Source organism: Pseudorasbora parva, chromosome 16, assembly GCF_024679245.1.
Source record: "Pseudorasbora parva isolate DD20220531a chromosome 16, ASM2467924v1, whole genome shotgun sequence".
Taxonomy (NCBI): Eukaryota; Metazoa; Chordata; class Actinopteri; order Cypriniformes; family Gobionidae; genus Pseudorasbora; species Pseudorasbora parva.
The window spans coordinates 16,452,171-16,465,550 of record NC_090187.1 but is presented as its reverse complement, the minus strand read 5'-3'; the positions used below and the strand labels follow the sequence as shown (position 1 = coordinate 16,465,550).

Sequence of the window (13,380 nt, the reverse complement as noted above, 5' to 3'; positions counted from 1 at the left end):
ATATTTGTTTTCTTTTTTTCTTTTTATTTGGAATGATGTATGGAAGCCTGTTTCTGCGACTAAATAAAAAAAACAAAGAGTAATGGCGACTTTTTTCTCAAAATTGTGTGATATAAAGTCAGAATTCTGACTTTTTTTCTCACAGCTGTGAGCTACAAAGTCAGAATTTGAGATATAGTCGCAATTGCGTGATATAAAGTAAGAATTGTGACTTTTATTTATTTCTCAGTCAGATTTGTGACTATATCACGCAACTGAGACTTTATATCTCAGAATTCCGACTTTATATCACAGAATTCTGACTTTATATCAGAATTCTGACTTTATAACTCGCAATTGTGAGAAAAAAAAAAGAATTCTGACTTTGTATCACGCAATAAGCGAGTTTAAATCTCAGAATTCTGACTTTATATCACGCAATTGCTAGTTTATATCTCAGAATTCTGATTTTATAACTCGTAATTGTGAGAAAAGAAGTCAGAATTCTGAGATAAAAAGCCGCACTTACTCTTTTAATTTTTTTTATTATTATTTAGTGGCGGAAACAGGCTTCCATACTTATGACATATCCTATGAGAAACTTTAATTTCTCTTTGTAATCAATATCAAACAATTCTGACAAATCATCTTTACTCTTCATTTATTTGTTAAATCAATTGTAAATTGCATTTGATTATTCTGACTATATTTTGATTATATTTTAATATATCATATATATTAAATATTAAATTTAATATATTTAATATATATAATATATTATATTTTGATTATATTTTAATATGTAGATTTTACATATATAAATAATGAAAATTATTAATAAATACATTTTAATGAACTCACTTTAACATGCAAACTTCTTAGTTTCACAAGGAATAACATGTAAAGGATGTAAATGTACATTGCTTATTGGTTTACAGAGGCAAAAATATAACAGTATATATTAATAGTAGGGATGGGCATTTTTGCATAAATTTGACAAGTTGAGTAAATAATATACCCCAAACCATAAAATAGAAGATACTAAAGGAGATTATATATTTTTTTTCTTTTCAAATATCTAAACTATTTATGTTGTGCTTCTCTTCCCATGATGGCTTTTTTAGTGTTTCTCTCTGGGTGTAAAAGTATGATATAGCACTTTGGTGCAAATATAGCCACCAGTAATCCAAAACTAGAAGCTAAAATGGCAAAAATCTCCACAGCCACTGCATATTTCCCTGGTGAGCTGACATATGCTGGAACAAATGCAATCCACACAGCACAGAAGATCAACATACTGAAGGTGATGAATTTTGCTTCATTAAAATTATCTGGAAGATTTCTCGCCATAAAGGCTAAGAGGAAACTTACTGCTGCCAACAGTCCAATGTATCCCAACAGCATAGAAAAACCAGCCACTGAGCCAATAGCACATTCATATACTGTTACAGAGCGTATATAGTGGTTGTTTTTATGGGGTGTTGGAGAGGCAGTTGGTAGCCAGACTGCACATATCACAACCTGGATGGCTGTTAGGATCAAAACTGTGCACCGTTGTTGAACTACTCCAAACCATTTCAGTGCGCCTTTTTCTTCTGGTCGAGATGACTTGAACACCGCTATTACCACCATAGTCTTGACCAGGATGCTGGAGATGCACAGGACAAAGCTAATGCCAAACACAGCATGTCTTAACTGACACGTCCACAACTGTGGCTGACCAATGAACAGCAGCACACAGAGGAAACAAAGTTTGAGAGACAACAGCAGCAGAAAGCTGAGCTCTGAATTGTTGGCGCGCACTATGGGAGTGTTACGGTGATGAGTAAAGATGACCATCACAAGAGCACAGAAGCAGGTGCCAAGCAGTGATGCAGTGGTGAGAGAGATGCCCAGAGGTTCCTTATAAGACAGAAACTGAACTTCTTTGGGGACACACTGATTCTTATCTGTATTGGACCAGAACTCATCTTGGCACACAATGCACTCAATAGCATCTGTGAGTGAGAATAAGAGAGAAGGTGAGAATTTAAGAATTAATTATATTGCCAGCAATAATCTGCTCACCTGTTGTATTAGAAATCTCTCCATCTCCGCATGGCAGGCAGTCAAAACAGCAGACAGGAAGGCCCTTTCGAGTGGCTCGTCTGGTTCCTGGAATGCAGCTTTCACTGCACACAGATCGTGGGGGCTGAAAGAGACACCATCAATTATTATATCTTTTAAAAACTTTGCCTTTCCATTAATATATTCTCATTTGTTATATTAGCTTTGACTATAATGCATACTATATCTGTAAAAAGGGTAACAATAGCATGCAATATAGATTACTTTTTTTGTCTCAAAGTTCCAGTATATTGCATCCTCCTCCAGTGTGAGCACCATTCCTGTTTCTGGCTCTTCATTAACTACACCAACTGTGTAAATACTTATTGATCCGTCTGATCTTGGCTTCCAGTTCATCACATCATAGATGGCCAGAGCATCTCCATTTTTATCAAATGACACATGATCCCCAAAGCCTGTGGTGAAGTTCACTTTCTGTAGGTAGTGAACCAGCTGTATAGTTTGTAAACAGTACAGGGGTTATATGTTGCACTTTTTATTTTTGTGTCTAGTTGCAAAGCTATAAATCACTGTAGAGCTGCTTTGGGAAAAAAATCTGTATTGTACAAGGCGCTATATAAATTAAGGTGACCTGACTTGATGGTCTTTTTATGTAAACATGCACTATATATTTTTCTTAAAACATGTCTTACCTGCCAGGGTTTCAAGTTTGTTATGTCAGCACATCTGTTACCATTGAATGGTCCTCTACCCTCCTCACACTGAATCAGGTCATGAATTGCATGTGCTAGAGCATAAACTGCCTTATACACATTATAAGCTGCTCTCAACTCTGAAACATCAGTGTATGGTGTGTCTGTAATGCTCAGATCCTCATGTCCTGTACACACTGTTTTCACTTGATCTCCATCAAAACTGCAACCAAACATGTCCTCCCAGAAGATTGTCAACATATTATTTCTTTGATCATTGTTGGGACGAAGACATAACAGAAAGTCATAAAGTCCCTCAATCTCTCCACGTCTAATGGCAATGCCCAGTGTGCCCCCAAGGAAGGGCAGGAAACGTGGTGTGTGAAATACAGTTGAAGTGGCCCAAGATTCACTTGCAATCCACTGCCTGCCTGTGATGTTCTGCAACATCACCTCATCCATCAAAGGTATCACTAAGGATGAAGGGGAAATAACGACCACCACTCTAGCTGTAGAGGCCTGAATCACTCCCAGTACATGCTGAATATATTTGGGGTTGTAATCATATGGTAGAATTTCAGAAAAAGCTACACAATATCCAGACAGCTGCATTTCCTGCTGGAAGGACTGAGCAGCATAGATGCCGTAGTCATCATCACTGTAGAGGAGACCAACCCAGGTCCATCCAAAATGCCTCAAGATCTGAACCATTGCCCGCACCTGGAAGGCATCACTAGGGATTGTTCTAAAGAAGGATGGGTACTTTTTTCTGTCACTCAAACAGGAGCAGGTGGCATAGTGACTAACCTTATTAAGGAGATGAAGAGGGAGGAAAACGTGTTTAAAAAAAATAGCAACGATCAACATAAAAATGTGCCTTTGTAATTTTTGTAACACAAGCAGATTAGATAGGACACACAGACACACACACACACACACACACACGTATGTACTTGTGCAAAAATATGTATATAGTGCTTTTTTTTTTACTTTTTTACATCCCATCTTACTATAGGTACTCGAAACAGCCCCAGAACACTGGAAATTGCAATGGATGGTGTTGAACTAGGATCCCCCACTACTCCAATCACCGGGGGAGGGCCAGCGCAGTTGAGATTGGAGAAGGATTCTTCAGTCCCACTAGCTAGGGATATGGCAGCCCGGAATGCCATTCCCAACATCACACAGTTGTCATAAATATGGTAACCAAGTGTGATATTAGGCAATAGATTGGGATTCTTATTGATCTCATTAATTGCAAAAGCCATGGTCTGTGCATGCTGGAAGCTTTCCATATTAAATCTAAGAAAAAAACAAAACAAAAAACAAGATAAATGTTGACATTTAATGAGATTAAAATGACAAACTAACAAATGCATAAATACACAGCAAATACATCAGAGTTCACACTAATGGATCCCTTCTATTGTGCACACTTTGTTAAATATACAATTGTTTTTGTCAATATAACATTACTGCTGTCAACTCGTCATATTTACACATCAGCAAAATAACTGAGGTAAACGAGGGCAAGAAGAACATAGCATTTATATTTCTTCTTTTCTCCTTGTTGTTGTAATTGTTGTAAAATCTTTCTTATTTTATAGTTATACAGTTAGTCTGACTCACACTTCACAGTATGGTGCTTCTGGCTCTGTTCTAAAGCTCAGCTCTGGGAACACTGTGAAAAAGTGAACCTCAAATAGTCCTCCAAGTATAACATCTCCATCCTGGTACATGCCATTCAAATTGAAGTGACCCTGGAGTTGACAGGTATCTGATCTGAGGACTGAAGCTGCAGTGATACAGTCAAAGAGCAAGTATATAGAAATATACAGAGTGATCCACATCCCTCTCTCTTTCTGAGCCACTCACGCTCTCAGCTTGTATGGGTTGTTACTTTAAAAGAGCAGGCGGTGCCAAGTGGCCATCAATCAGGACATCACCAGGAAAAAGAGATATTATATATGTGCACAGTGACTTGCTTTTCAAATTTCATATTTTTAGAGAAAAGGCTGAGCTGAGAAACAATTGGTTTTACTGTATTTTAAAAGTAAAGGACCAATTATATCTGAGCAATAAAAGTTTAAATCAGTGATGTTACCATAGTACACTGATGCTATCAGATGGGAATGCTAATACATCTATGACGTTTGTATTATATTAAATGATTTGATCCCCATATGCATATTTAATGATGTTTACTAGTTATTGCATCTGGGCGGTATACAGTCCATCTGGAAATGTATTCACAACGCTTCACTTGTCCCACATTTTGTTATGTTACAGCCTTATTCCAAAATGGATTAAAACTTCAATTTTTTCCTCAATTCTACAAACTATTCCCATAATGAAAAAATGCAAGAAGTTTGTTTGAAATCTTTGCAAATTAAAATTAAAAAGGTAAAATCACATGTACAGTCTTGTTCAAAATAATAGCAGTACAATGTGACTAACCAGAATAATCAAGGTTTTTCGTATATTTTTTTATTGCTACGTGGCAAACAAGTTACCAGTAGGTTCAGTAGATTCTCAGAAAACAAATGAGACCCAGCATTCATGATATGCACGCTCTTAAGGCCGTGCAATTGGGCAATTAGTTGAATTAGTTGAAAGGGGTGTGTTCAAAAAAATAGCAGTGTGGCATTCAATCACTGAGGTCATCAATTTTGTGAAGAAACAGGTGTGAATCAGGCGGCCCCTATTTAAGGATGAAGCCAACACTTGTTGAACATGCATTTGAAAGCTGAGGAAAATGGGTCGTTCAAGACATTGTTCAGAAGAACAGCGTACTTTGATTAAAAAGTTGATTAGAGAGGGGAAAACCTATAAAGAGGTGCAAAAAATGATAGGCTGTTCAGCTAAAATGATCTCCAATGCCTTAAATGGAGAGCAAAACCAGAGAGACGTGGAAGAAAACGGAAGACAGCCATCAAAATGGATAGAAGAATAACCAGAATGGCAAAGGCTCAGCCAATGATCACCTCCAGGATGATCAAAGACAGTCTGGAGTTACCTGTAAGTACTGTGACAGTTAGAAGACGTCTGTGTGAAGCTAATCTATTTTCAAGAATCCCCCGCAAAGTCCCTCTGTTAAAAAAAAGGCATGTGCAGAAGAGATTACAATTTGCCAAAGAACACATCAACTGGCCTAAAGAGAAATGGAGGAACATTTTGTGGACTGATGAGAATAAATTGTTCTTTTTGGGTCCAAGGGCCACAGGCAGTTTGTAAGACGACCCCCAAACTCTGAATTCAAGCCACAGTACACAGTGAAGACAGTGAAGCATGGAGGTGCAAGCATCATGATATGGGCATGTTTCTCCTACTATGGTGTTGGGCCTATATATCGCATACCAGGGATCATGGATCAGTTTGCATATGTTAAAATACTTGAAGAGGTCATGTTGCCCTATGCTGAAGAGGACATGCCCTTGAAACGGTTGTTTCAACAAGACAATGACCCAAAACACACTAGTAAACGGGCAAAGTCTTGGTTCCAAACCAACAAAATTAATGTTATGGAGTGGCCAGCCCAATCTCCAGACCTTAATCCAATTGAGAACTTGTGGGGTGATATCAAAAATGCTGTTTCTGAAGCAAAACCAAGAAATGTGAATGAATTGTGGAATGTTGTTAAAGAATCATGGAGTGGAATAACAGCTGAGAGGTGCCACGAGTTGGTTGACTCCATGCCACACAGATGTCAAGCAGTTTTAAAAAACTGTGGTCATACAACTAAATATTAGTTTAGTGATTCACATGATTGCTAAATCCCAGAAAAAAAAAATGTTTGTACAAAATAGTTTTGAGTTTGTACAGTCAAATGTAGACACTGCTATTTTTTTGAACACACCCCTTTCAACTAATTGCCCAATTGCACAGCCTTAAGAGCGTGCATATCATGAATGCTGGGTCTTGTTTGTTTTCTGACAATCTACTGAACCTACTGGTAACTTGTTTGCCACGTAGCAATAAAAAATATACTAAAAACCTTGATTATTCTGGTTAGTCACATTGTACTGCTATTATTTTGAACAAAACTGTAAATAAAAAGAAGATAGAAACTGACTGAGGCCATTAAAAATATACTATGTGGGCTGGAGGGAGAGCCCCTTGAGCCTGATTTACTTTACTATGTATTTTTATGTTTATGGCCAACTGCTGCCTCCACCCTGCTGCTGGCTCAGTTGCCTCAGCCAGCTCACTGCCGAGGGTGCCAGTGGCACCTTAATGTAGTTAAAGAAAGAACTCATGTACCCATTTCTGAACCTCCAGTGGCCACGGATGGCAGTGTGCAGCGCTCAAAAGCATCTCTCATCTCTCAAAAAGATACTCTCATCCCCCTCTGGCACCATTCCCCTGTCAGAAGAGATCCTAGTGGAACATATCCTTCTCTGGTCTCCTCTGTCAGGATACTGCAGATGACGCTTCGCCTCCCACACCTGGGCCAATCACTTCGCTGTTACGACTAATCCTGCACTTGAGTGTCTGGAACCAAACCCTTCACAGGCTTCCATTCAAAATGTTGACAGCCAAATGCATTTTCAGGAAGAATTTACCTCCTTTCTGAGAGACAGAGCACCCTCGGGCACCCATGTCCCTATTTACAGAACCTACACATGTGGGTCCTGGGTGGGACGAAGCAGATTTGAGTACCCTACTACCACAGGTGGTGGCTACCATCACTTCCGCTAGGGCTTTGTCCACAAGAAAGAGGACAAGTGATCCACAAGTAGAAGCTCTTCATCACCTGTTGTTCTCTTTGTCAAGAAAACCAAGAGGGGTTGGAAAGACATCCCATTCCACCCTGAAGCTCAGCATAACATGGTCATCAGGTTCCTGGGGGCGGCTAGGAGACTAAATCCTCCTTGCTCTCCTCCCATACCCTCTTGGGACCTCACAGTGGTCTTATCTGCCCTGCAGAGAGCTCCCTTTGCAGTCAGTGGTGCTAAAGTTCCTATCTATGAAGACAGTGCTCCTGGTCGCTTTTGCTTTCATGGAGAAGGTTGGAGACCTGCAGGCATTTTCGGTTGACCAAGCGTGCCTGGAATTCAGGCCGGCTAATTCTCATGTGATCCTGAGACTTCGGCCTGGATATGTGGCCAAGGTTTCCACTACTCCTTTCAGAAAAATTGGGTGGAATGTTGTTGTGTTGTTGTTGTGACCCATATATAGGCCTACAACCACTTCTCATTGGTGGTCCGTTTGAGGTTCAGTACCTCAAAGCATTCCCAGAGCTGAGCTTCAGAATGAAGCCAAAACTACCACACTGGGAGCTTTGAGTCAGGACAACACTAACGGAGAAACACTTAAAGACAATAATTGGAAAATGGGTATGTCAATGATGATTTTGTGTAAGAAACCGATAACATATTACATGACAGGTTACAGGACTGAAATTATTCACTGCATATAAAACTGAAATTATGTATTACGAATTTTTCTATTGTTACTGTTAGTAATACTGAAGTTAATGATCTAATTTGATTTGTATCATCTTCTCCAGCTTATTTATGACAAGCTTCCAGCAAGCACTGACAATGATTTTTGCCATCACTGAGATTAATAATTGTTACGTGCTTAATTGGTTTCTCCCCTTCACTATGGTTTACTTGTCTCTCTTTTGTTCTACTCTGTCATTCAGTTTTAGGTGCTGTGATTGGTTGCTAATCGAGATCACTCAGTATGATGGACAGGGAATTGGATCAATCAGCTACTGCGCTTTACAATAAAGGACACCTGGTGGAACAGAAGAGGGAGAGGCGGAGCTTGTGTGTTTGTTGGCTGTGACAGTTGGCTACTGACTTAGTGGTGGCTTGCTTGCTTTTTGTGTCTTTTCAGAGAACGTCGTACATGTTCGATACAGTGCCGGACTGGAGAATAGAGAAAAGGGAAGTATGTCACGTGACATACATCTTGCACTCATGTAGAGTAAAGTTCTCTGTTAAACACATTAGGTAAGGAGCGGGTGCAACTTCCTGTATGTTTTTGTTTTAGTCAGTGAAGCTTTAGTTATGGCGGGTTGAACGCTGAAGATTTCTTTGTTTTTGTTTTTTTTCAGTTAGTGTAGAGGGTGGGGATTAGTTTAACGGGCTTTGGTTTTGTTGCTTTTTTTTTATTTAGCACCGCTTGTTTTCCTTCTCTCTTTGGTCTTCTCTCTTCCTGTCACTCAGGTGGCCTCTGGTCGCGACGCTTCTTAAGGCGCGGTCCAGGGACGGGGTCAAAGGTGGCGAGGCGAGCCCGAAGGGTCTGCAGCACAATCTCGTCGCATTCGGGGCAGCCGCCTCTGGAGAGCACGAGCTGCGCATGGTCCCGTCCAAGACAAGTCACGCAGATGATGTGACGGACGTCATTGGAGAGAGGTGCTCTGCACGAGAAAAGGAGTTTTTCCCATACACATTACGAGGAACCTCTCGATAAGGGAACTGTATCTGTTTAAGTCTGAATATGCGTTTCGTAGGATTTTTTCAACAGTGGGGGTGCTGCCAAGGTAATGCCTTTTCGAAAAAGGGGGTGCCTTTTCGAAAGGGAACTCGAGCTGCGTCAGCTTGACGCTACGGGGAACGCCTCCAGCGTGACCAGTGTCTGAAACGCTATCCAATCACATCAGTCCTACTGACTGGCGACAGCCTCTGACGTCATCGACGTGCGACCAGGAGGAGCGCGCACGGGAGGTTCTTGAAGAGAGAGCCTCCTGCGCGAACTGTGAGCGTCTGTCTCTAAAGACGCTCTGCTTTCGTCTGGCCCTTTTCTCGAGGGAAGAGGGTCCGGCGGCTGGGAGTGGTCTCGCTTCTGCCGAGGCTGAGCGGCGACTTATGTCCTGGGGCTCCCAGCTGGATCTGGCCCGCCGTCTAGAGACGGAGGTTGCTCTCGGCGATGGGCCAGATCACGAGGGGCGGCCGCCGGAGGGGGAGTTGGGTTATAACTCCTCCTCATCGTCGGCCGAGGAGCTCCCACTTCAGCAAGGGATGGGGATAGGGGAGAAACCGCTCGTCCAAATCGCCTGGATGATCGGTTTCTCTCCGGCTATAACCCCCCAGCTCTTGGGAGCCTTCCATTCCTCCCCGATCTCTACGAGCAGATCGCGGGGGCATGGAAGACCCCGTTCTCGGCTCGCTTATTCCGCCATCAGCGGGCTAATTTCGCTGATGTGGAAGGAGTGGCCGAGGCGGGGTGCGTGTCGATGCCACCAGTGGATGAGACATTCGCAAACTATCTCGCGTCTGGCCGGGCATCGACATTGAGAGCTCCCACCCTGCCGTCCAAACCGTTGAGAACGACCTCACGTTTGAACGGCAGGGCGTACACGTCAGCCGGTCAGGCGGCGGCGGCGCTGCACACCATGGCGGTGTTGCAGGCTTACCAAGCCGACCTGCTGAAGGACTTCAATCAGGGGGAACGTCAGGGTGGCCTACCCCCTGATGCGATGGCTGAGCTCCGCCGCACCACAGATCTAGCTCTCCGGGCCACCAAACAAACAGCGGTCGCCATCGGGCGAGAAAAGAAATATAAGCATGAAGCACTAGAAGCGGGAAAGTTTTTTTTTTTCCTTGTGAGAAAGGAGTTGTTTGAATAAACTCGACAGCCCCCGCGGGGATTGGGCATTAGGTTTCTGTGGCTTGGGTGCTCCCAGCCTTAGCAGATACTGGTTACAGGCATGCCCTTTAGGCTACCCAAAAAAATAAAATGGTTAGCCTAGGCTGTTATTTACAGGTGGTGGTGTGTAAGGTGGTTTCACACACCCCTATTCAGCCTCCTCTCATGTTAGAGTTGCCTGGCCAGGGCCCGCCCCCTTTTTTCTGCGTTCGGGGTTTGGTAATGCAGATTGGAAAAGGTGGGAGCAGTATGAGATTTGGGGACTTAGCCTGTAAGGCGGTAAGAAAAGGTTTTATGGGCCACTTGGGCCAAGCTAATTAACCCCATCCGAGAGATGTGGGGCCGTGGTAACCATTATTCGCATACTTGCAATAAATCTGCCCATTGCTCTGTATTTTTGCTCCACCTTTTAGGGCTCTTTTTAGGGCACCTGCGTGCTTCGTGAGGGTCCAGTTGGATGCTCCCCTGGGAACCCAAGCACCGCCATGGATGACGCCCTAGCATAAACGGCAGGGCGCTGGATAAGAGGAGTGGTCTCCCTGATGGCCTGCTGTGGTAGCAGTAGGCCTCGTCTGGCTTCCCCCGAGGGGTTGTTCCTGGGCTTCAGTCACTGAATGACAGGTAGTAGGCCTCACGGGGCCTCCCTGAGGGCCTGCTGGGATGCAGCAGGCCTCATCTGGCTTCCCCTGAGGGGGTACTCCAGGGAATTAGCGCTGGATGACAGGTAGTAGGCCTCTTCAGGCCTCCCTGAGGGCCTGCTGAGGTACAGCAGGCCTCCTCGGGCCTCCCCTGAGGGGGTGTTCCTGGGCTCCAGTCACCAGATGGCAGGTGTCAGGCCTTGCAGGGCCTCCCTAAGGGCCTGCTGGGTTGCAGCAGGCCTCGCCTGGCCTCCCCTGAGGGGGTCAAGCTCCTTGGAGGGAGACACATAACAGCTAGTGGTTCCTGCCATCAGGCTTCGGTCCTAGCCGGCAACACCTGATGGCGGTCGCATACTCTACCACGACGAGTTGAAACTGCTGCTATGCGGTCCCTACAGGACAGGGGCCTGCATAGGTTGCCTACAGCATGGTACCTACCAGGCAGGCTTAGGAGCTCCCCTCTTATGAGGGTCGTCTGTAAGCTTATGGCCGCCTGGGCCTGATCAGTTGGTGGTAGGCCCCGTGGGGCCTCCCGGTGAGATCAGCCTGTAGGCCTTCTCAGGCCTCCTGAGCACCCCTGTAATGTATGTGCTCGGTAGATCCTAGGATCGAGCAGCTAACTCCCCTCGCTAGCAAGGGTTGGAAAGCACTACGCTGAGCGCTGTTCCCCAGGATAGCCCGTCTCTGAGGTCCGGCCTGACACTGCCTGTTGCAGTCCCTCAGCTGGATGCCTCTCTAGAGGTGAGTTTCCAGAGGCTCTGTGTGTTAACAGACAGGGCTGGCAGACGGAAGCGTCCCGCATAGTGACGCCAGGTCAGGCCTCCCTAGTGACTGGCTGGGGCGCCCTCGGGTCCCCTAGCCACATTCCCTTAGAGGAAACCCTTCTGTCGAACAGGTTGGTTCCAGGCCTTTGAGCGGCCGGGGTAGGGTACATGAAGGTGCCCGAAGGCCATGGCTCGGGCTATAACCGTAGGGAATGCTGTCACTGACAGCCTAGTGTGACCAGAGGGGAGTGGTTCAGGCATTTCAGTTGAATTTGCTCGTCTTGACAGTTGTCACTGCCAGTAGGCATGCACTCCCCTCGGCATGGCGGTGTGGGTATATCGTTCCCCCTAGCGTCAAGCTGACGCAGCTCGAGTTCCCTTTCGAAAGGAAATGTCCCCGGTTACGACTGTAACCTTAGTTCCCTGAGAACAGGTAACGAGACGCTGCGTCACTGTGCCATGCCTTGGGGCCTGCCTGCGCACAGTCCCTTCAGACGAATTGGATGCGGTTGTGTTTGCAAGGCGCCCTTTTATACTTCCTGGTCGCACGTCGATGACGACAGAGGCTGTCGCCGGTCAGTAGGACTGATGTGATTGGATAGCGTTTCAGACACCGGTCAAATATCAACAGAGCTCAACTGCACTATGTTGCGTGAGTCCGTGTTTTTTTTTCCGCGGGTGATTTTCTATGTCTGCGGGTTGAAGCGACTATTATGTAATATATAGGGCCATGAGTGCAAATTTTAGCAGGCAACCTTGCCAAAATAACACGTTTTACCCCCCAAACACAATTTTTTCCCTGGAGAACCCCCTCAAGAAACTATTGTTTTTGGGCTAGTTGGCGGGTTTTGTTGTAAAAACTTGGCAAACCTGTCTGCACACGCACTGGAATAAACGATCTTTGCCGGTGTTGTAAAAAAAATAAAAGATTTTAATGATACACAGAGTACTTACCTAACCTAACTTGATCATCATTTTTGAAAGAAATAGAAAAGGTTAATGCATATACAAACAAGCTCTCCATTTAGGATTTGAACAAGTATAATCCAAGCCCTTTTGATGACGTGCATGATTACGTAGCTGTTTATCATCTGTCCGTCATCGTCTAAAGCCCACCTTGATGATTTCATTGGTCCGAACAGTTTCTGTTCAGGGATAATTACTCCTCTATGGATCGAGGCCAGACCGAACCGCCCGACCTAAAAATGTTGTGGGCTAAGTTCGGCTGGCATCCAGGCTACCTTTAAACCAAACAAGTCCTGTACTGGTCGGAAAATCCTATGAGTAGATTTAGTGATTAATTGCATTGTGTTGTTATTAGAAACATCACGGGGCAGTGTGCTTTAGTGATCAAGTACAGTGGAAACTATCGGATCAATTTAACAACAACACAAACACCTAGCATTTAAATATATTGCCATTATTTAGAATTGTTGTATAAATAATAATATTAATTCAAATTGTTAATATCAAACAAATTTTGCCCTAACGAGCATTTCTGGTGTTGTGCGGAATTTTGACTCCTTTCCATGTTATGACTCTTCTACATTAACATCCGATCCTAACTCCACTCTACAACAAATCCTAGACCTAACCATACACGGTAATAAGGGGAACAGTTGATAAATAACATGCCTCATA

The 13,380-nt window shown here is 43.9% G+C and overlaps 1 protein-coding gene across 1 annotated transcript; it reads right to left on the bottom strand.

Annotated features, from left to right (window-relative positions):
* Positions 1-1,062: 1,062 nt before the first annotated feature.
* Positions 1,063-4,588, bottom strand: LOC137043257 (extracellular calcium-sensing receptor-like). Its single transcript, XM_067419451.1, has 6 exons — positions 4,368-4,588; positions 3,749-4,040; positions 2,739-3,545; positions 2,311-2,538; positions 2,047-2,170; positions 1,063-1,976 (listed from the first exon to the last, which is right to left on the bottom strand). The coding sequence occupies exons 1-6, from the start codon at positions 4,586-4,588 to the stop codon at positions 1,063-1,065; spliced, it is 2,586 nt and encodes an 861-aa protein (XP_067275552.1).
* Positions 4,589-13,380: the final 8,792 nt, after the last annotated feature.

Bases quoted from the DNA above. Each gene is read 5' to 3' on its own strand.
- LOC137043257 (XM_067419451.1), bottom strand. From the start codon at position 4,588: ATGTGGATCACTCTGTATATTTCTATATACTTGCTCTTTGACTGTATC. The intron at 3,546-3,748 runs GTAAGATGGGAT...CTCCTTAATAAG, and splicing joins GGCTGTTTCGAGTACCTATA to GTTAGTCACTATGCCACCTG. The intron at 2,539-2,738 runs GTAAGACATGTT...CAAACTATACAG, and splicing joins CAAACTTGAAACCCTGGCAG to CTGGTTCACTACCTACAGAA.